At 35.6% G+C, this 23,783-nt stretch overlaps 1 protein-coding gene across 3 annotated transcripts; it reads right to left on the bottom strand.

The window, feature by feature from the left end:
• Window positions 1-167: 167 nt before the first annotated feature.
• Window positions 168-10,212, bottom strand: LOC103946583. 3 transcript variants are annotated; one of them, XM_048564045.1, is made up of 20 exons: window positions 9,648-10,212; window positions 9,472-9,560; window positions 9,034-9,140; window positions 8,874-8,928; window positions 8,127-8,215; window positions 7,247-7,313; window positions 7,095-7,157; window positions 6,802-6,972; window positions 6,569-6,662; window positions 6,386-6,465; window positions 6,165-6,240; window positions 5,899-5,942; window positions 5,546-5,613; window positions 5,028-5,113; window positions 4,744-4,901; window positions 3,278-4,634; window positions 2,865-3,151; window positions 1,190-1,396; window positions 954-1,110; window positions 168-682 (listed from the first exon to the last, which is right to left on the bottom strand). In XM_048564045.1, the coding sequence occupies exons 1-20, from the start codon at window positions 9,757-9,759 to the stop codon at window positions 387-389; spliced, it is 3,663 nt and encodes a 1,220-aa protein (XP_048420002.1). In that variant the 5' UTR covers window positions 9,760-10,212; the 3' UTR covers window positions 168-386. The 3 variants fall into 3 exon arrangements, with proteins under 3 accessions (XP_048420002.1, XP_048420001.1, XP_009355584.2); XM_048564044.1 differs by having other exon boundaries at window positions 168-688; window positions 9,648-10,211; XM_009357309.3 differs by having other exon boundaries at window positions 168-688; window positions 3,299-4,634; window positions 9,648-10,210.
• Window positions 10,213-23,783: the final 13,571 nt, after the last annotated feature.

Below are 23,783 nucleotides of genomic sequence, written 5' to 3'. Positions count from 1 at the left end.
ATATTGCATTTATCAACAGAAAAACACTTATCGGACCAAATTAACTTAAATCCACCACAATTTCACACCGGATTTGAGTCGCGTTCAAAATTGTCACCCCCACTTGGGCTTATAAGAAGCTTATAGACAAGGGGAGAGTACCAATATCATCGGTGTGCCAACTACGATAGCTAACAAGACGGGTACATTTCTTTAGAAATTTAAATCGATACATATGTAGGACCTTAGATACAAAACTGCTATACCAGACATGAATACATGCATAATCTATGCAGCAACTTTTTCCCCCTTATATACAGATAAAGAATGGGTAAGCTAGACAGATTGGGATCATTTTCATCCCAAGGTATTACAGGGGAGGGGGCAAAAGAAAAGCAAACAATGACCTATATCTGCGACCGTAATTGCATCAATAAACTCTCCATACTCTGAAGTTTCTCATTGAGTTGTTTTACAGTTGCAAGATGATGCACGGCTTGTTCTGAACTATCTAGGTCGGCAAGAAGAGCAGTGCACTTGGCCTGTGATTCTGTAAATGCCTCCTCGAGTGAAGCCACTGTCGATTCCAAGGTGGCGGTTGTACTTGGGGTTCCATTAACCAAGTTTGATTGAGAGAGCCCAGTACTGGAAAAGCTGCCACCCCTGGTGAGCTTTCCAGGGGAGAATATCTTGTCAATGCCCTCTGTTCCTGAAAGTCATATTCATATCCAAATTACAATAGGCCCAAAAATAATAAATAGATAATCTTCCAGTGGTATCCCAATAACATATACCAGATAAAACTTGTTGGCTAAATTCTTTTTAAAAACGTACAAATGAATTGAGTAAAACATCAGTGTCAATTGATTAACTTTTTTAGCATTCTAAGGACTTGGAAGAAAATAACAGCTCAACTCTGATCAGAATTAATGGAGAGATGCATTCATAGGCTGACAAAATGTTTAGTAACGTACCGAGGTTGCTCAGTTGTTCCATTGCAGCCTCGCCAATGGAACCCTCCAGCTTGAGTAGCCTCAGAATTCCAGCAGTGACTCGACCCATTGATTCAACTTCCGACTTGCACAGAAAAGTAAGATGTTGCAACTCATCCTTTGTTACAACCGCCTCAATCTATAGAGACAAAAGTGTCACAACGCAGAACAGTTTTTAGAAGATAAAATACAGTTGTTAACTTGAAAAAACGCATTACCGGTTGCTTAACAGAGAATTTCACATTTTCCACAGCCCATACCACCATTTCATGATCAACTGGGTCCTCTGGTATCACCATGCGAATTTCAAGATCTATACCTCCAGATGTCTCAGTAGTTTCCTTGATCCCATTCGCAGGTAAGATAGCAGCATTGTTAGACTTCTGAGCATGGGGCTTTAGCGTCTGCAAGCCTTGCACACCAACCTGGAACCATATTTAAATGCATGAGATAATGACTTCGATATCTCTGATTAAAATGAAGGTGCATAAATGACGAAATTGAAATGAATCACACAGTTACACATATTTGCATTCGATAATATTCTAATAGAAGCAAACTATATCTATTGTGTCAGAACATTTGATCTTGAATGCAGCACAGGCACAACCAACCAAGTTCTACCAAAGTATATGCTTAGAATCATCAGCTCACTAGAATTTTGAAATTTTAAAATTTTAAAAAAAAAAAAAAAAAAGTGGGGGGGGGGGGGGGGGGGGGGGGGGGGGAAGGGAATCTTTGCATGAATGTACTTTGCTCATTTTGCCTAAATCTCAAACTAATCCTTGCTAGACATTGACTACCAATTGTTAGGTCTCTATTACTATTAGATATCTGCAATTTGAATCGCAACCGTGAGATAGTTCTGAGTGCATGAGCAAGAATAATCATACTTCACTAACCACAACAACAACAAAGGCTTATCCCGCTAAGTGGTGTCGCCTGTATGAATCCTAGAACGGCACTTCGCTTGATTTTGCGCCAAGTCTTTCATTATCTCTAAGTATCCATGTCTTTTTTTAAAGTCTCTTCCCTAGGTCTTCGTCTGCCCCTTTTGGCCTGAGCCTTGATCTCATAATTGCATTTTCTAACCAGAAAATCTATAAGTCTTCATTTCACATGTCAAAACCACCTTAACCTATTTTCTCTCAACTTATCTTCAATTGCAGCCATTCCTACTCTACCTCGGATATCCTCGTTCTTAACTCCGTCTTTTCTTGTGTGCTCACACATCTAACAAAGCATTCTCATCTCCATTGCACTCATTTTTTGCATGTGTTGATGCTTGACCGCCTACCATTTTGTGCCATAAAGCATTGCTGGCCTTATTGACGTCCTATAAAATTTTCTCTTAAGCTTTAGTGGCATACAACGATTGCACAAAACACACAGTGCACTTTTCTACTTCATCCATCCAGCTTGTATTCTATGGTTGAAATCTTCATCCAAATCTCCGTTCATTTGCAAGATTGGATGGAGATCTCAACCATAGAATACAAGCTGGATGGATGAACTGGAAGAGTGCATCGGGTGTGTTCTGTGACCGTCTCATGAGTGTTACTGTTATGACCACAGAGATCAAGTATAATAGAGTGAACCAACACCATAACAGGGACATCATCTCAATGCAACTTACAAATTTTAAAATACCTAAGATATCACCCAGGAAGACCATAATTTACTTGTTTCCCCCAAGAAACGACCCAAAAATAAAATGACAAAACGCTTCAATGATGCTGGCTTATTCATATAAAGCTGACCCCTTTCAAAAAATGTCACCTTTAATAATCAATATGCATGTATGCTTCATCCAACATGCCTTTAGCAGGCTCAACTAGCGCATTAAAACCTTAAAAAGAGAGAGCCGCAATGGAAAGAGAGAGAAATCCTTACTGTAACCAATTCCACAGGATATTTTTGGGTCCTGTATGACTTTCCATTGCCACTCAGCCTATGCTTTGGACTACTTTTTGCTTTTACATGAAGATTATGGAACGTTGTGTGCCAACATCTCTCTTCTCTTTGCACATCCTCATGATTATCAAACCACCATCTTTCTGCAATCTCCCGTTCACCTTCAAGAGCAAATAACCAATTTTTGAACTCTATGGACACGTCGACATCATCTGGTTTTCCCAAGTGCAAGACCCCACTTTCTTTCCCGTCTCGTGAACTTCTATCTGGAAGAAGATGGAATATTAGAGCGATTTGTGTAACAGTGAATAAAATCAGTACTGATAGTAAATGACAAGGGAAGAAAGAACAGGATAAACAGACTTTGCGTGCATGTAACTAAACAAAATTACCCAAATCATATTGTCCCATACCCTCTTTCAGATCACTAATGAGATGCGACGGTTTGAAAAGTTTCGACAGTGGTCCAGCTTGCAATTTTTCTAACTCCTTAGAGAGCCCCTTTCCAGGACCACCATCAGGGCCAAGTATTCCAAAGCGATGCAGCAAGGATTCAGCATAGTTCATTCCCCCACCTAGGCGTATGCCAGAGATACACGCACACACATTCAGACTATGACACTCTGCATCACGTTCATTTAAAGGAATTACGTGTACCATACTTATGTCCAGAAATGGATCCACAAAAGCTTTGCCATTTGATTGATGTTTTGTTTGGTTATGTATCCAAAATACAGGTCTTAGCTGAGGGTATCCATTTCCACTGGTTGAAAGACCATTTTCAACATAAGTTAAACCTGAGCCATTCCCATGTCCCAAGTTTCCCTCAGTGTCTACACAGTCCACCTCAACACTATCCCAATGAATGGTGGATGAAACAGCAATTGCACCACCAAGAGTTCTGTGAGTAACTTTTATGAAGAGATCATCACCAATAAACTGAACCAGAGGCATTCCTTCAATATTCATGGAAGATGACTCCAGAAATTTAATCTGGAGATTTTTGACTGCCAAGCTTACCGCTGTATCATTGGGAACCTTGTCAATCAGCTTTAATTCAACAGAATGATCCCTCTTCTTCTTTTTTCCAGTATTTTTTCCAACGAGAACAATTTTTTCACTAACTCTGCCAAAGTACGAATAAAGATCCAAAACAAAAAATAACTGTTCAACAGATGTGTTGGAGAGATAGTTTTGACAAGCTACCCCCACCCTGACAATACCACCGGGAGGAGGAACATTTCTTAGTGGGCTCCCATCAGCAGTTACCATAGCTACTTCAACACAAGCATCTTTCAGCTCAACACATTTCCACCTGCCTGAATTCCAATCAATAGAACTCTGAAGGCCAGCTGACTTAGTGCACTTTTCTAATGACAAACTAATGTGTGATGCTCTAGCACTCCATTTCTTCTGGCTGGCATCAATTGGTTGACCTTCCCAAAGACAAAAGCAAGCAGGGTCCTTCTCCAGATTCAGTAACCTTAGTTTTAGTGATGGTGACTCCGAAAATAACAAGTTCTTGATATGAAGCCTTGCTCCAGAAAAGGCACTCTGGTAGATATTGTCCCTGTTGTTAGCAGAGTCACACAACTTATCTATGTCCAAAGGAACAGTCACATCTAACTCCTTGAGAGTGAAAATCAAGGAATTTACTGAGGAATCTGGTACAACAGCACCAGGATTGACCACAATTCCATCAGCCAGGAAGGAAGCGATCCTCAAACACGATCCTTCTTGGAGATCAATCTAGAATTTAAACCAAAAACAAACGGGAAAAAAAATGAAAAATGATACTTGAAGATTCACAAAGGAAAACATATAAAAGATGGAACAAATAAAAGATGTCAACACATACCATTAAGGGTTGACAATTAATTACTGTTTGTGAAGCAAAAGATGGAGGGACTGGGGATGGCTTGATCTGAAGAGAGTGGAGGCACAAAAAAGGGTCACCTTTAATGAATTGCCACTCCTGATCTCCCAAAGGATATATGGGAGGGCAAAAATTCTTGCCTGTCCAAACAATAATACAAAACTGATAAGAGAATAATTTCAAACTACAGATACCCAACATCCAGCACACGGCCACTGGGTTAAATTTTGTTTTCTCTAGTCTACATAAATAAATTTATCCCGTACCAAAGTCAGGAACATGCAGAGGTTCTTCAGAAACTACATGCATTGAGGGTTGAACCAAAGTGCATGGAGGCCGCGAAAAGGTATCCCTACATTCCAGCCACAAACATAAATTATAACTTAGCCACAGGACTGAACATATATCGAATTGAAGGGGGAAGGCATTTCTCAAATTTAAACGTTTCCCACATGGAGCTATGTACAAAATCATACTTATCTTTAAAACTACATCCATAATTCATTGCGGCTTCGAAAAAAAAATAGAAATGCAATAGGTCTAGTCACAAAAATCGCTGGATACAATGCAGGTATGAACAAACAATCTATGGTTAACATATAATCCTTGTCAATTGTTAGAGTTATATGTGAACTTCTACCTAGGAAATCAGGAAAAGAAATGCACAAATGCAGAAACAACACCCTAAAGGTAGTCAAAGACCAACTGAGCTCCAGGAGAATGATGGGAAAACATACTTACCACCACCAAATCTCTTGCAATATCCTAAATTAACAATATTTACCTTAAAAACAGTCCACCAATCATAACCCTCGACAAGTTATTGTCAATTTCTCCATCTGAAACACTGGCCTGGAAAAGTGGATCCCCATATAAGATTCTGGACTCCTAATTGAGTCAAATAGACATAAATTGCACAGATTTCAAATGCCAAATATTTTTAATTTTGATTGTGACAAATTTGGGAAATATAATATATTTTTCTGACAGGACGCTCCTTGGATCATAAGCACTCTAAACTGAATCTCATTTCAGCAGCATGTAAACAGAAGAGTCAAATATGTATTAGTTTGATCGAAGACTGAGCTGATGACAAAGAAAAGTTTAATCACATATGTAAGAGTCATGGGACAGTACCCGTGAGAAGAAGAGTGATTGCATTAAAAGTTCGAGCTTGAACTCTGCAAGTAAATCCAACACTACTAAGAATGCTTCAATTTAAAAAACAAAAATAACAAAAGAAATAATTTGAATGAATGTAACATGCAACCTTGTAGATACCAACAAATTGGGTTCCCTGGCCCATTCTTTGTCAATAAATTGGGTTGCATAAAATATATCCTGTCTTTTCAATGTACACAAGTATTAAGTCGCTATAACATTTGTAAAGGAAAATCACAAACCAGCATCTTTAATGCAGAGAAATATGTGGTCCACAACAATTGAGACTATAGAACGTCCTGCTGCTTCTGTGGATCGCTGCAAAAAATTCCATGAGAGATGTAGAGAGAGAGAGAGAGAGAGAGAGACAGATAGACAGAGAGAAAGAGAGAGAGAATAGCAAGAGAATCATAAAATGTTAGCCAAAAAATAGATTGAGAATGAAGTAAAGCCAACAGCATACCTGCTGAGTATTTGAATCAACATCTCCTCTATTCAGACAGACATACAATCCTGTCATAAAGCGGAGAAGAGCACGTAGTCCTGCGCCACATGATTACATATTAGCACCAAGCTATATGTATACAATGTCTTATATAATTATAGAACCAGTGAAACGGGTGATCAAATATAATTCACTTGTTACCTGGTTCACTTATAGCAGGACAAATGGCCTCTGTGATATGTAACTGAACCTCAAGTCCAAGTGGACTGTTTAATTCAGTCCTTTGCACTGTGATCTGGTCATAGTCACAAAGTGAAGAAAGATTCCGTGAAAAAAAAGCACAGAAAACACTGGACACTCTCTAGATTCACACTGATATATGGAGTAAAAATAAATCCATCAATAATTAACTAAAAAGTTTAGAACTGCATTACATTAGCTTGTCCTGAAATTCCTTCTATAAAGCGCTCCCCACCAAAGAAAACTCGCTTTGCACCATCGTCGTCTCTCTGGTTTCTTCCATCTTCAGTATGTGCTATGTTAGCATCCATGAACATATCAGGGTGGGGAAGGAGATCAATAGACAAAGATTCCCACTCAAGTTTCTGGTAAGAAAGAATTCGTCATCATTTAATACTAATTCAAAATTGAGAAGTCTAACACTGCTAGACAGAGAACAATATGGAACACACAATAGTGATCTGATGCACAAAGATTAGCACATTACTTTGAACAAATATATGAAATTTTTGTCGCTGGAGAATTCCCGTGCCTCCTTGAGATTTACAACCTGTAACAGGACATTTAGTTCAAATAAGCCGGTGAAGTTACAGACATGATCAAAAAATGTTTGTATGACCAGAGCAACTAACACATTACCTGCCAATTTTCATTGGTAGTATACAGCAAAAGGTTGTGTATAGTTATAGAGGCCAGAGGTGATGCCCTGTGGGACAAATAAAAAAATGAGAGAAGAATGAGCATATGCAGCGCACTAACCTATACGACTTCATATTTCAAATGTCAAAGAAATCCTAGAGTCTGTCTGTCCCATACTGTTTTTGCCAAAAAGCCTGAACTTGTCAGTCCTGCACTTTTTTATCGAAATATTCTAAACTATCGTCCTGAATCCTTAAGATATAACCACCCCACACCCCCCCCCCCCCCGCCGGGCCCCCCCAAAAAAACCTCCAGCAAGCAAAGCATTCGACTTCCTGCTACATTTGGCCATCAATATCTACTACCTTTCTGTTATTTTCCTAAAGTATACTTCCTCCTCTTACAGACCCAGAACTTAAACATTTAGATCCTTTCAAACCATGATTACCATATGAGTGATCACACAGGCTAATTCCTACTCTGTCCTCCTATGTCAACAAAAAGATCATTTTTAGCAAATATTACAGGCCTATATGATAAGTTAGAACAGATAATATGTCATTTTAAGAGGTAAAAGATCTACTTGTTGATTGGTATAAACTCAATTCTTTGTTTGGAGCCCAGAAGTTCTTAATCATAAACTAAATTCCCACAAAAGGGATCCATAAAGAGGAACATCATGATTGCACATGGTAAATATGACTTCACGTATTGAAGAATTTCCACCAGATATATCTATATTTAACTTCGATCTAAGGTTATAAAACCTACAATAGTTATCAAGTATTCTTAAAAGGCCAGTTCATTGCGGATGAGAGCATTTCTGGCCATATTCATATACGAAAAGATAAAACTAGAGAACTGGGCCTTTGGAAATTACCAACTAGCGCCTCCTTGGCTTCGACCACCCCCACGAGTCTCAAGTAGAAGATTAACTGTGAGAATCTCCAAAGTCATTCCATCCGCAATCTGATAGTTTTTAAAAAGATCAATAACGTAACTTCCAGAATAAATGTTCAAATCTCTATGCATGCTCAAAAAAACCAAAGAAGACACTTGTCAGTAAGGAAGCTTGCATTACAGGTCTGGATTCTCAACTGATTTGAGCTACTAATAATGAAAAGTCAGTATGAGGTGAACCTTTTTTTTTAAGAAACAAAATTTATTGAACAATTAAAATTGTGCAAAAATACAAGAGCAGAGGACCAGAAATTCTAGTTCACAGAACAACACAAGAACATAAAATAGATGAAATGTTGGAATGAAAGTTTACAAAAAGCATGAGAGCAAGGGAGGAATTGAATGAATGAAAGGTCGGAACCTAATCAAACACATAAAATCTGCCATACTTCGGTGATAATTAGGTAGACACACTAAATAAGACTGGAGCTTTATATTGTAACTTGGCAAATTTCATCTTGTTAACAAGCTATAATCGCCATTCCACACCAAGAATTCAAGATACAATATAAAGCTCTAGTGCATTTGGCAACAATCTCTCCCTTTACCAGTCTTAGCTAATTTTTTTTTATTCTTTCTGAGATTCCAAGTTCCATTAGTCAAAAAGAATGACAAGATTATTTGCATTCTGTATAGAAAACACATAACTGTACTGACTGAACCTCACCTTATCAGCAAATCCATAACCGCTACCCTTTGCTGAGCTAGAGGATGATGGGGAACTGCATGCAATAATTTATTTGCTCAGTAAATCCATGACTGCACTACAAAATTTGTTTCAATCTTGAAATGTAAAATAAAGCAATATATGCACTTGGGCTTTTTACCTTCTTGGACTCCTCTCATCCAAATCTGACTTCTCCTCCAAAACCAAATCAAGCCTATCAATTTGCACAACAATCGGCTCTATTTGCACATTACCCACAGATGGGAGCTATCAAATTACACAAAGAAGAGTCATTTACTTAACTCATATCTGAAAAATGCATTGAGAAAAATGCATATAAAGAAAACCATCTGGAATATACATCTACCCTAACCTCTCACCAGAGCATCACATCTTGTACAACGATACACTCAACTAAATTTGAGATTACTGTAACAATTAAGAGACTATGCACAAAAAGGCAACACATTTTAACTTCTCATTTCCTTTTCCAATCCATTTAACTTCCGATTTCCGATTCGACACTACATCAATCAAAAACCAATTGAATTATATCGAATACACACGATAAAAGAATGCAGAATTAACAGTCACCAACCACTATCTCCAATTTTCCAACTTTGGCCGTGGCTACATTCAGTGCCGGCGGCAATCCCATGCTCGCGTGCAAAGCATCGCCATTGATATCTGCCAAATCCAAAAACAAATCAATGAAACTCTAACTACAACGAATCGATCAAATCAAAACTAAAGCAAATAAATCCCTGAAATTACCCAAATTAGAAAGCTGAACCGTCCGTCCCTGCAACTTGAACTGGTCTCTGGAGAAGGATTTCAACCAGTACTTGAGAGTGTACTCCAGTGCCCGGGCCAATATCGACTCCATCACTGAAGAAAACCTGCAGAACCTGAACTTCTAGAACCCCGTCGAGAATTCAGAGAACTCGTGAATGGAAGCTTCTCGCCGAAGCTCCGCGGATCTGCGCCGATGCAAAATGCGGAAAACTCTAATCGAGTTCGGATCGGGGGTTGCGAGTGGCGGTGGAACGTGCATTTGGGGTCACAAAATCGAGTGGGAATTTGTTTCCCTTTCCGCTTTTGCTTTTTTTCTTGCTCTTGCCGCAGGAGGGAATCTCATAAAAGTGGGAGCGGAAAGAGGCGGGGATGGGGAGGCACGTGAGAAAGGGAGGGGGACGTACGATTGACACGTGAGGGACAGGGTGGATTGGGGTGCATTGGATCTGGGGTTTTCTGGGGTGTCAGAAATTCGGAATCGGGGGAGGACAGAGGATGAGCAGTGGATGTCGGCGGGGCTTCGTGTTTTGGGGAAAGTGATTCGTAAAGCGGTAATTGGAGTGCGATTTTTCTTTTACCAATTTTTAACATGTAACGCGTTGCAATTTGTAAATACAAAACACTTTGTCCATTTTCATTTTTTGGACCTTCTGCTGATGCTCATTATCATTTTGCAATGTTATACGATAGATTTTTATAATTTATTCTTTCTTTTTTTTAGTATTTTGAGTATATCGATATTTGTATATTAAAAAAAAGAAAGAATTCAGTTATACCATACAATGAGTAGCCTAATTTAATATCGAATTCGATATCCACAAGATTCGAATCTAATTTGGTAACAATTTATTTTCTTAAGTGACGTTTTGAGAATTATATTCACAAAAAATAAAGTTAATTGAATTTAAAATTGGTTAAAATTGTTTAATCATTTAGTACTACAGTCTAATGGTGTTTATCTTCACTTATAAGTGAAAATTCTTAGGTTTGATTTACACCAAAGCTGAATTTAAACTACATTATTATTATCAGTTCATTATGAAGCTTAACCTACACCTCCACCCCTACTTTTAATATAGATAATATTTTGTTAAAAATAAAATAAAAAATAAAAAGCTATAAGTAATTCTCCTTTCATATTTTATTCCAAGCTCAACTACATATTAAACAATTAGAAAAAGTGTTTTTTTAGGGAATTGTTATTGGCATTCTAAAAATCTCATTCTACACTCCATACTTTTTATATTTGGAAAGAAAAATACACTTATGAGGAGTGTAGAATGAGATTTTTAAAGTGTCAATAACCCTTCCTCTTTTTTAATAATAAAAAGAAAAAAGAGAGGTGATGTACCAATATGATATAAGTCTTATTTAATGGAGAGATGATGCATATAATGATTATGCATCTCTAATCTTACAGTTGATAATACAAAGGTGGGTTTCCGTATACAATTAAGGCATCTTTATGAATGAATTTATGAGTTTAAGAAGTGTCAAAGAAGATGTATGAAAGTAACGCTTGTATAATTAAGTTTAGAAATATAGTTAGAATTGAGATTTTGTATATATTCAGAGACAGATCTATATAGGGAGGGATGGTCGTTACATGACATTTTGGAGGATGAAAAAAAAAGGCTGGAATGTCCTCCGCCTCTAGGGACTCTTCGAATGTCTAGTACAGTCCATACGAAACCTTTTAGTGTTCACTAAGTGTTTGATGAGATAGTTATTTTATATATCTAGATAGCACTCGATAAGACGCGTCAACATCCTCGGTTTGATGTGTCAACATCATGCAACAAGGGGGTCTTGAAAACACCCGGCAAATGTCAACATTTGTCAACATGCGGTGCTACATGGCTCAACATGGGACGACAAACACTTTAAATGTTCGACGAAATAATTGAATTAAAAAATAATAATAATAATAAAATAACGCACTATTTTTTATAAAAATAAATAAATATGTTATTTTACACTAGGATCCACCCAAATTAGAATTCGAAATCTGCCACTTTATCTATATTGAACCGACCCCAATATGCGAAATTGAATATATGCCTTGTTTGTGCCAAGACTGAGTTGGTTCTTTGCTTTCTCCGTTGCTTTGCGAATTCAAATGATTAATTAATAATAATCTCTGTAATTTTGCTTGACAACAATGCTAAGTGAACTGGTATTAGCTGGACTCTTACTAATATTTAGCCCAAAAATTGTGGGATTTGATTGAGATGGCTTTTGGTATTAGTTTCTAAAAAATAAAAAAGATTTGGTATTTTAGTGGCAAGGCAAATTTTTTGGCATCAGCATTGTGACTCTTAATTTTCGAACAAAAAATAAAAAAGGCAATGTGACTCTTAAAAACATCTTTAATAAGAGACAAGACAAGTAACTAGGACTATGATAATGTGGTAATTATCTTCACTTATAAGTGAAAGGTTCCAGATTCAACTCATATATATGGTGATGGGCCGTTGGCATATTATTTTGTGTCTATTTCGATATCTAGTTAGTAACTGACCGATTGTGTGGTCTACCTCAATTGTCCACCCCTCCCCTTGGATATAAAATGTAGTTGTATAAGAAAAAAGGGGACAAGACCAAATTTTACAACAAATTGTATATAATCTCTATGTATATGTCAATTTTCGAAGGCAAAACAGCTAAAACAATTTCATTTGTTATCATCTTATCATTGTTATCTTTGATGAAGGAGAATTACTTGCATGAATCGAGTTTACTGTTACTTAACGTTCCTTATCCAGTAATGCATTATCATATGCAAGTTTTTTTTTCACATAACAATGCATTATTAAATATGAATGTCACGTGACAGAAAACCTGTTTCATTTAAGTTTCCTTTGATGAGGACCCAACACAAGTAACTTATTTGTTGGGTCACAAAATATTTAGGTTATATATCTTTTAGATAGACAAGTGCCTGATAAAGATAACTGTAACCCAAGGCATACTCAAGATTTTTATATGGTACGTATGTGAGTACACACACACACACACACACATATATATATATATATATATGTTGCCAATTATATCTCTTTCTTGTGTCCCACTCAACAAGCTGTATTAATCCTATAAACTTTTTTAAATCATTCTTTCACCTTCGTTCTTCTTTTCTCCCCTAATGACGTCCAACTAAATGACCATCAGTATCACTTTTGATGTAGATGGGTCACAGGTCCAGGTCGCGGTCGCGGGCTCCCTCTAGTTGGTCCTGAAGCGTCGGAGCCGGTCTTATTCATCCGAGTTTTGCAGGTTGAATCTTGAGTTTGGGAAATTCACGTCCACGTTCTAAAAATCGGTTATATTCAATTTGGTCTTGAAGTGTCTGTTGGAACTTGTGAGGGATCATTGTTCCACATCGACCATACACTCTATGTAATTCCCTTTTATAAGTGAGTTCACTCACTTATTGTTTGAAAGGAATTTGGCCAAACCCATAGACCTTAGACCTTGCCTTTGGAAGGTTTGGGTGTATATATTAAATGTCAAAGATAGGCCTTGGCCCTTAGGGCTCTTAGGCTCGGATGGACGAAAAACACAAGTACAATTTTTATGTTTTTGATTTTAGGAGTCAATTTTTTCCAAAAGGATAAGATTGTTTACAAAACAGTTACATCCGTTCTGAAAGGATAAGAATGAACAGCCATAACTATTCAAAAATGCCATTATATATATGGCTGTGATATCAAAAACGAAATAATGTAATTTCATTGCTCTCTTTGATCCTTCACAAAGAAATACATAAAATTCGTCAAGAATCCATGTTCGAGTGTAAGAACTTGGGTTAGATAGTTGTATCCTACAAGATAGACGTCTGTGAACTACTACACTGGTGTAAGGGCAAATTTATGTCTTAGGAGATTGCTACTCCAAGCCTCTATCTTCCATAAACAAGTCAGTGATTATTGTTGTGATTTCATATGCAATTTTATTAATTGTTCATATTCTGATATATTGTATATATAGTGAAATTGTAATTCGAAATAAACTGTGCAATTATTATATATTGTATAATTGATATTTGATTGGTTCTAACAGTGTTAGAGCCGGTCCTATTCATTAGAATTTGGGAAATTCGGCGTCCCCGTTCTAACAATTGGAATTCCTAAACCAAGGGTCCTCAAGTCAAATTCTGACCAACTTCGTGGCCTTGGGGTTCGAGGTCTACTGGACCCAAATCCTGGGTGCCATATTTTGAATGAACGATAATGTGATCGAAGTAGTTGGATTAATTATCCCAGTATAGTCTTTACACTTTTATGTCACTTAGTACTATGAGCTTATGTGATATATTTCTTTTAACTTGTAAGCGAGATATCTTAGTTTGAATATTTCATACCAATCTCGTGAATGACAAATTTAATATCAATATATTGTGTGACTTAACAAAATTCATATGAATAATGCTTGGCTACTCAATAATAAGTATGAACTCTTACTCAAAACTCTTTTAGTTCGAATCATACAATTTTGTGTTTATGATCATAACTGTTTGTATTATTATGAATCACGTTGTAAAGATCATCTCTATAAAAAATGAATTAAAAGTAAGGTCGTTTAGTCAATCTATTGTAACAAATATATAGAAGGTTTGTAATACTTTTACCAATTCCGTTCATTTGTTTTTAGACAATTAGATGAATAAACAACTTTAGTTTTAATTGATTTTTTTTCAGAGGTGATCTTTATGGAGTTATTAATATGGACGGTACCAATCATAAATGTCGATGTGAATTTTCGCCGTCTCTAGTTTTGACGAAAATGCACCTGCAAAACAATCAACACATTTGATCAAAGACCTAAGCTTCATGTGCCCACAAGTGGGGGTTAAGCCAATGAATCTCTGATGCCTAAGTTAGTTTTTCTGAGAAGAATAAGTGTTTAGGGCTTTTTAGGATTGTAAAAGTTTACCGAAATTTGGTACAATTAGGAATACATACATACATACATACATACATACATACATACATACATACATACATACATACATACATACATATATATATAGGGGAAAGGGATGGCCATAGTGTTAGGGTTTTTCCTACACATGGCGGCATCTTATTGGCCAAGGTTTATGGAGAAATATTCTCAATATATTAAATAAGAAATAATATATTGAGATAATGGAGTAAATATCCCTCATTGATTTAAATAGGAAATACTTACTTGAATGAAGTCAATATTCAATTTGGAATGTCTTAAAGGTAGGATCTCTTTAGTAATTAATCATTATCTTTAATGCTTTGACTTTTCCTTACCAATGGCAGATTAGCTGTGGGCAGTCATAATCAGCTGTGTAGACCTTTAGGAGTGTAGGCTGCATGGGTTCAATGAGGGTTATCTTGTCTTTCTTGAGCAAAAGTCAACGTTTTGCCTCTAGAATTTTCGAAATAATTTTAGGCTTAACAACAAACACCAAGTTTTATGAATTGGTAACGAACAATTTGAGTAAGAACTCCTAATTATCTTTTGAGTAGCCAAGTATTGTCATATAACAATTCGGATCCTCGCCAGATCCTCTTTGTGAGGATCCTGGAGATCTGTAAATTGTGTTGTTCATTATACATCATGCAGTCAGAAATCATTTTAAATACTTCTATTTAAAATTAAACACAAACAGTATCTGATAAAAATTGACTGCACGATGTACGATGAACGAACATGATTCACAAATTCCCAGAATCCTCACCAAAATGATCCAGAGAGGATCCTATTGGGTCATATAACCCTTCTTTGTATCAATACTGTTTAAAAAATAAACAATGAAATAAAAAAACTCCAGTAGTTTTCATTGATAATTTGGATGACAACCAAACGTCACTGTACTATCTTTTCTTAACTTTTTTGTAGTTTGAGACAAACTCTTTGATTTTGGAATTGAAATGAAATGAATAACACACCATCAGCAAAATTGCCTTGCTGTGTATATTAATATTATAAATTAAATTTATCCCCTCCCCTATTTATTTAGGAGTGTGCTATCCACATATCCCTTTTTACTTCTCACACACCTCTTGTTGATTTCTGTTCCTCGATTTTTTCAATTCATTCGATCTAACGAGCGAAAATTAAAAGGGTGTGAATATCACACCCGTTTATTTATTATAGATTACATCATCATCTTGTCTTTGAGTCACTAGTTTCCACCACCACCAAATGCATGTTTTATTAGGGCATATGATTGTCTTCTACCAATTGACATCAGCATCATGCAGATCTAAACATTTACACGCCATGCATGCAAAGGTGATTTCACCAATTCACATTATTTTTTTAAAGAGAAATGCTCGGGGATTCTCTCGAGACTTTGTTACCTCATATTTTTTGTATAATATTTATTATGTTAGAATGAGAATTATCGTTAAACTGTGAGATGATAGAGAGTCCATTGAGAGTCATACTTTGAGTGAGTCTCCTTAGTTTTTTTTTTTTTTTTTTTTTTTTTTTAATCTAGAGAAGTGCTAAGGAGACTCTCTCAAAGTGGGACTCTCTAGTACCTCACAATTTCACGTTAATTCCTATACCAACATTATAAAATATTGTGTTAGAGATTTCAATAGTAAATATATAAATTTATTATATATATATATATATATATGTATGTATGTATGTATGTATGTATGACTTGGTGCTGCATTGTGCAGCATGTGTGCGTATAATAAAGGGTGATGCGCACCAGTGTACGAGCAGCATCCCTTACATAAGGTTGGGTTTCATTCAACCTTTTAGGGTTGTATATTTTGTTGAATGGTTGTAACTTCTGGTTAAAAGACATAATACTTACTCAAATTGTATGAATAGAATTAAAAGATGTAATTAGTCAATATTTATTTTCTGAAAATTCTAAATAAAATACATGTCTTTTGGGTCAACACTATTAAGAAGGGTTTTATATCTTCAACTAAAATGAAAGAACTCGATGAACGGATGTTTGAATGCCTATAAATACCTTTTGTGGCATAATATTTCACACACAATTTTAGAAATTTATTTCTACATTCCTTGTTCTCTTCTCTCTCCATCACATTCATACAATTTCTTTCTAGTTATTTCTAAGGGACTATAATTCAGTTTTACTGATCGAATATTTCATATTTTGTTGTATCTTGGAAGTGATTTGCCAAGAACCCTTTAGCAAACTCATTCGAGTGGGGGCAAATAACACTTTAAGGAAACGATTCAAGTCGTACCTCAAAGTCATCATTCAGATTATTCTCTGTATTTCTACATTTACTCTAACAATCTTAAAGTGTTATTTTCATCATGGAGAACAAGTTTGATAACATGGCTTTGAAAATTATCAATCAAGATGTCTACAAGCTAGACAAATTTGAAGGATCAAATTTCACCCCCCCCCCCCCCCGATGGAAGGGCAAGATGCGTTTCATGCTTAATGTTCTAAATGTCATATATGTGTTAGACCCAAAATTGGAGCCTATTCGTGAACCAAGTGACAAAGACACGAACAAAATAATTGTTGAACGAAAGAAGTGTGAAGAAGATGAATTGGTATGTAGAGGACACATCTTAGGCACATTATTTGATTGCTTATATGACATGTATGCACACATTCAATCTCCAAAGGAAATTTGGGAAGAACTTCAACACAAGTACACAATGGAGAAAAGAGGTACCGATAAATTTTTAATGTTCAAATATTATGAGTTCACTATGTTTGATAACAAACTCATCCTAGACCAAGTTCATGAATTATTGGTCTTGGTCTCAAAGCTCTATAAACTTAAAATAGTTATTCCGGATCCTATGATAGTTGGGGCTATTATGGTAAAATACCCAAACATGGAATAATTATAGAAATAAACGTCTACTCATGGTGGAAGATATTAGTTTAGAGGATTTGCCAAAGGGTATTCAAATTGTAGAAGAAACTCGAAATCGTGATAAGAATTTTGCAAATCAAGATTCATCTAAAGTTCATGTTGTCGAAGAAAACAAATACAAAGAGAACTTCAAAGTCATAATTGACAAAGGGAAGTTTAAGAAGACAAATTCCAACAACAATCAAAATAATGCAAATGGTGTCTGCTATCACTGTGGAAAGAAAGACCATTACATTCATGATTGTAGACACAAAAAAGCAAATGAGGAATATGCCAATAAGGCCAATAGCGCAAATATGGTAGAAAATTTTGGAATTGATAACATAGTTATAATGGTATCAATGATGAATATTGACATGATTACCGAACTGAATATGGCAATGACAATAAAATCATCCGATTGGTGGCTAGACTCAGGGGCTACTATACATGTATGCAATGATAAGGTACAATTCAAGACATATGAAGTATCAACGGACAATCAAAAAGTTTTAATGGGGAATCATAATCAAAGTTCTAGGAAAATGAACCGTTGAACTTCAGTTTACTTATGGGAAGAAATTGACGTTGCTAAATGTACTACATGTTCCAAAAATTAGAAAGAATATTGTGTCTACAAATTTATCATGTAAGAACGGTATAAAGACTGTTCTAGAGTCCGACAAGTTAATAATGTAAAAAAATAGAATGTTTGTTGAAAATGGATATTATTGTGATAGAATGTTTAAACTAAGTATTAATAATAAAGTAAATTCTTCCGCTTATATTGTTGAATCTTCCTCTCATTTATGGCATTTACTTTTAGCACATGTAAATTTTAGATCTTTAAAATACATGCGCACGCTTGGTTTAATTGCTTGCAATGATGATTACAATAATAAACGTGAAACATGTATTCAAGCAAAATGGCTAAGAAACCTTTTCCAACTGCTGAAAGAAATACAAATTTATTAGTCTTAATATATTCTGACATATGTGAGTTTAATGGTGTTTTAATAAGAGGATAAAAAAGATATTTAATCACATTTATAGATGATTGTTCTAAGTTCACTTATCTTTATTTATTGTCTAATAAAGATGAAACTTTTGAATGTTTTAAGCGCTATAAGGCTGAAGTTGGAAACCAAAAGGGAAGGAAAATTAAATGCCTTCGTAGTGATAAAGGTGGTGAATATATTGCACATGAATTAGATATTTTTTGTGAAGAGCATGGTATTGTACATCAAAGAATTGCACCATATACACCACAACAAAATGGTTTGGTAGAAAGAAAAAATAGGACACTCACTAAAATGATTAATTCTATGATGATTAATGCTAATACTCCTAAATATGTTGAGTCTAAAGATGTCGAATTTATATAAAATAAATTTATAACGACTACTCAATGTCTGGAAAAGAGAATGATCAAACACCTTTCTCTAATCCGACTACTAGTTATTCTCAAGGTGAGACAAGAAAACAGTCTGAAACTGTTAATGAACCAAGGAAAAGCGAAGGGGTAAGAAAAGAAAAGACTCTAGGCTCTGATTTTATTTTGTCTCAATCTATTGTATTTTTAGTCAAAGGAAATAGAAAAAAAGTTCTTAAAAAAATACTCATATTGTTGAATGTTGAGGATGATCCTAAAGGTCTAAGCGAAGCATTGACTTCAAGAGATGCAGCCTTTTGGAAAGAGGCTATAGATGATGAATTTGAATCATTAATATCTAATCAGACATGGGTTTTAGTATACTTGCCCCAAGGATCAAAAGCAATAGGTTGTAAGTGAGTGTTTAAAAGACGGGTTCTATTCAGACATTTAAAGTTAGGCTAGTTGCCAAGGGTTTTAAGCAGAAAAAGGGAATAGACGATTTCAATACATATGCACCAATAGATAGGCTCACATTAATTAGAATTATTGTTTGCATTGGCATCTTTATATAATTTGCATGTGCATCAAATGCATGTGAAAACAGCTTTTTTAAATGGTGATTTAGATGAAGAAGTCTATATGGAACAACCAGAAGGGTTTGTTCTCCCTGGGAAGTCTATATGGATTGAAGCAAGCACCAAAACAATGGCATGAAAAGTTTGATATTGTCATTTTATCATATGGATTTAAACATAATAGTGCTGATAAATGCATATATTCTAAATTCACAAATGATTATGGTGTTATATGTTTATATGTCAACGACTTACTAATTTGTGGTACAAACATGAAAGGTGTATTTGAAACTAAATAGTATCAAAATTCAAAATTCAAAATGAAGGACTTGAATGAAGTAGATACTATCTTGGGAATTAAAGTAAAGAAGCATAATAGGGGTTACGCTTTGTGTCAGTCATATTATATAAAAAAATTGCTTCTTAAGTTTAAGCATCTACAAATAAAAGAAGCAAATACCCTTTATGACCTAGTGAGACTTTGCTTAATAATTCTGGTAGGTCTGTTACACAGCTTGAGTATGCTAGTGTATCGGAAGTTTAATGTATGTCATGCATTATACTAGGTCAGATATCACATTTGCAGTAAGCAAACTTTCTAGATACACTAGTCATCCAGATACTGCTCATTGGAAAGCAATAAATAGAATTTTCGGTTATCTTAAAAGAACGATTAACCTGAGTTTAACTTACACTGAGCTTCCAATAGTACTTGAAGGATATCCAGATGCAAGTTGGATAAAAAGTGCTAATGATAATAAGTCTACATCAGGGTGGATTTTTACAATCGTCGGAGGAGCAATTTCTTGGGCTTCAAGAAAGCAAACATGCACATTCAACTATGGAATATGAATTTATAGCATTAGCGGCAACGGGTAAAGAAGTGTAATGGATTAGAAATTTGTTATTGGAAATAGAGTTGTGGCCACAACCAATGTCATCCGTTTCTTTATACTACGATGGTGATGCTACTTTGTCTAGAGCATACGATAAGGTATACAATGGAAAGTCTAGACATACTAGCTTGAGACATGAATATGTCAAGCAATTAATAACTAATGGAGTTATTAATATTATTTATGTTAAACCAAGTAATTACTTGGCGGATCCGTTAACGAAAGCACTTTCAAGAGCTTTGGTAGTTAGTACATCTAGTGAAATGGGGCTAAAACCCTTTATTGAAAATTAGCCACCAATAATGATAACCCGACTTTATCCAAAACATCACTCGTTTAAAAGTTTAATGGGTAATAACAAGTTATTGATAAGTGGTTCTGAAAGTACTAAAAATTAATATATAGCTCATTCCAGGATGATCAGTGCAAGACTGCTACGTTTAGGAGGATGAGTTTAATGAAGTTATTTGTAGTTATGTCTATAGTAGTAGGGACATGGGAAGGAACCTCACCTATATGAACATAAGAAGTGATGCCGTTTCTACCAAGAATTGAGTTTTCTCTTGTAAATGTTCATGAAATCAGGATGAAGCACAATGCCATAATAGTGCTTAATTAGTTCAGAAATTTCTTTAAGGAAATAAGACATAGTCATGTGTGTAGTGATTCCCGTATTAACATAAGAATAGTTGGTTTAAACTTAGGTCACCATTGCATTCGTTATAACTTTGAATTACTTACACTAATTAAAGGTTTAATTTGAAAGACACATTTCTTGTATGCATGAGTATATTAGTATGTTTGTGGTTAATTATAAAGAGAGAATTGGCATCCCTTACAAAAGGTTGGGTTTCATTCAAGCTTTTAGGGTTGTATGTTTTGTTGAATGGTTGCAACTTTTGGTTAAAAGACATGATGCTTACTCAAATTGTATGAGTAGAATTAAAAGATGTAATTAGTCAATATTTATTTTCTGAAAATTCTAAATAGAAGACATGTTTTTTGGGTCAACACTATTAAGAAAGGTTCTATATCTTCAACTAAAATGAAATGTCTCGATGAACAAGTGTTTTAATGCCTATAAATACCTTTTGTGGCATAATGTTTCACACACAATTTCAGAAATTTGTTTCTACATTCCTTGCTCTCTTCTCTCTCCATCACATTCATAATTTCTTTCTATTTATTTCTAAGGGAATATAATTTGGTTTTACTAATCGAAAATTTCATACTTTGTTGTATCCTAGAAGTGATTTGCCAAGAACCATTTAGCAAACTCATTCGAGTGGGGGCAAATAACATTTTAAGGAAACGATTCAAGTCATACCTCAAAGTCATCATTCGGATTATTCTCTATATTTCTGAAGGAAGATTTGTGAAAAACAAGTTCATTTGAGCAACATCAACAACATGCAATTAACAATTAAAAGGCAGAATCATGTTTATATGCACTCAAAAACAAAACTTAACCCATGAACTTCAAAGCCTAGTAGATAGGTGAACCAAGACTCAACTCAAAACAAAGTGAGTTGAGAAATCAATACCTTTGTAGATTCCTCTTTGCATAAGCAAAGGCTAATCACCCAAAGAGAGGGCCTTCATTCCTTGCATCTTAGATCCATGGATTTGGATGGATGAAAAGGTTTCTCCAAGTTCCCAAAATTGAGAACCTCTAATGATTCATCACCAAGGCATAATGAAGAAGAAATGAGTGACCTTGGAGGAGTTTGATTGCTAGATGATCCCTCCAAGGTGGCCGAAATTTTAGAGAGAAAGGAGAGCTTGTGTTCTCATCCTTTCCCCAAAAATAACCCTTAGTAAATTTTAGGCTATAAAGTCCTTTATATAGTCCCTTCAAATAAGTGACCTAATAGACCAAAAGCCCTATTATTTTACACATGGCCGGCCTATAGGTTTATTGGGCTTTCAAGCCCTTTGTTTATTCAAGTTGTCATACAACTTGAGTTAATGGGCTTGACATTCAAATCTCATTGGGCCTTGCGGCCCAAAACTAACCCGAGGTCTTTAACGAACTTATTCGTTTGATTAATTAACATATTAATTAATCCTAGCCTTAGATAAATAATTAAACCATTTAATTATTCTTACTCATCTCCGTTGTTTCTTCAAACTCTACCTTACTCGGTGAACGATCCATTAGGTTCCTTTTAGCGAGGCAGTGGGCGATTAAAACTCTTTCTAATCGATTGTGAATTGAAACTTACTTTCAATTCTCCCGTTAGTGATAACACACTTTTAGGGCTTCCACAAACCATGGTTGACGCCTAGCAGCATGTCATGGTTACCCAAGCTAATCAGAAGAGGTGGAGAACCTATTCAGTTTTAGGATTACAAATGCAATACGGTCTTTCTCTAATACAATACTCTTGACCACATTGTTTGGTTTGATAGTTTATTCATGTCTACTATCCAATGTGAGTCTTGTGCTTATATGATTACCTTGAATGTGATTTGGAACACATTCCTAAATCTCATTCATACTTTGGCCAAAGATTCTCAATCATATCATAGAGTATTCTCCCTCAAACAGTTTGAAGGTTAGAGATCCCTTGTTGCGCATTCACTTGCCTCCATGGCTAAGTGGCTTAACCCCAACGATGCCATGGACACCCTCCTGATGGAGTGACTTTGACATAATCAAAGATTAAGGACCTAACCACAAGACAACTGTGATGCCTCAGGTCAAAAGACTAATTTGCATTATCCCAACCATGAGTTCTCATGTGACATGAATATGAGAACTCTTCGTTGATCGTGTTCAGTGAACTCATTCTCTATTGAGCACCTACGTACTTGTCTTGATGTCACACACACCAATGACTCGAGACTAGTCACTCTCCCTGAGAGAAGACATAGCACGTACTGATCTTAACGGACTGTCAATGCCCAATTGACAATCCTATGATCAGGAACGTTTAGGATGTGTGAACGAAAGAATGGTCTCATGAATCTAACTTCTTTAGATCGCATTCTTCCAATCACATATTCCTTGGACTTATCGTTTAAGCATATAACATTTATATGAGACGGCTCAAACAATAATCTTTGCCCTTTACATTTAAACTACATTAGTTTGAAATGTCCGTAAAGTATCATCATATGATTGGTTTTAGGGCACATTTCCAACAATTTCTACATTTACTCTAACACATTGTGTAAAAAACATAAGGTAGCATAGAGTCCGTGAAGAATCCATAAAGAGTCTCACTTTGAGACATCAAAAGAAAGCACAACTATGCTCCAAAAATTGCACCAAGGCCAATTATATATGAGTTTGGTCATCATATGGCCCTTAGATTTTCCCTTCCAATTATATATGGTCATGATTTGTATGATTGCATGGGAAGCCTTGAGGAAGCCAAATTAATCTTCTCTTGATATTGCAAGTTGGGAAAAATGCAGTC

This window comes from the organism of the source record quoted next, unplaced genomic scaffold (assembly GCF_019419815.1).
Source record: "Pyrus x bretschneideri cultivar Hongxiangsu unplaced genomic scaffold, Pyrus_bretschneideri_v1 Contig38, whole genome shotgun sequence".
Classification (NCBI taxonomy): Eukaryota; Viridiplantae; Streptophyta; class Magnoliopsida; order Rosales; family Rosaceae; genus Pyrus; species Pyrus x bretschneideri.
This window is presented reverse-complemented; position numbering and strand designations above follow the sequence as displayed.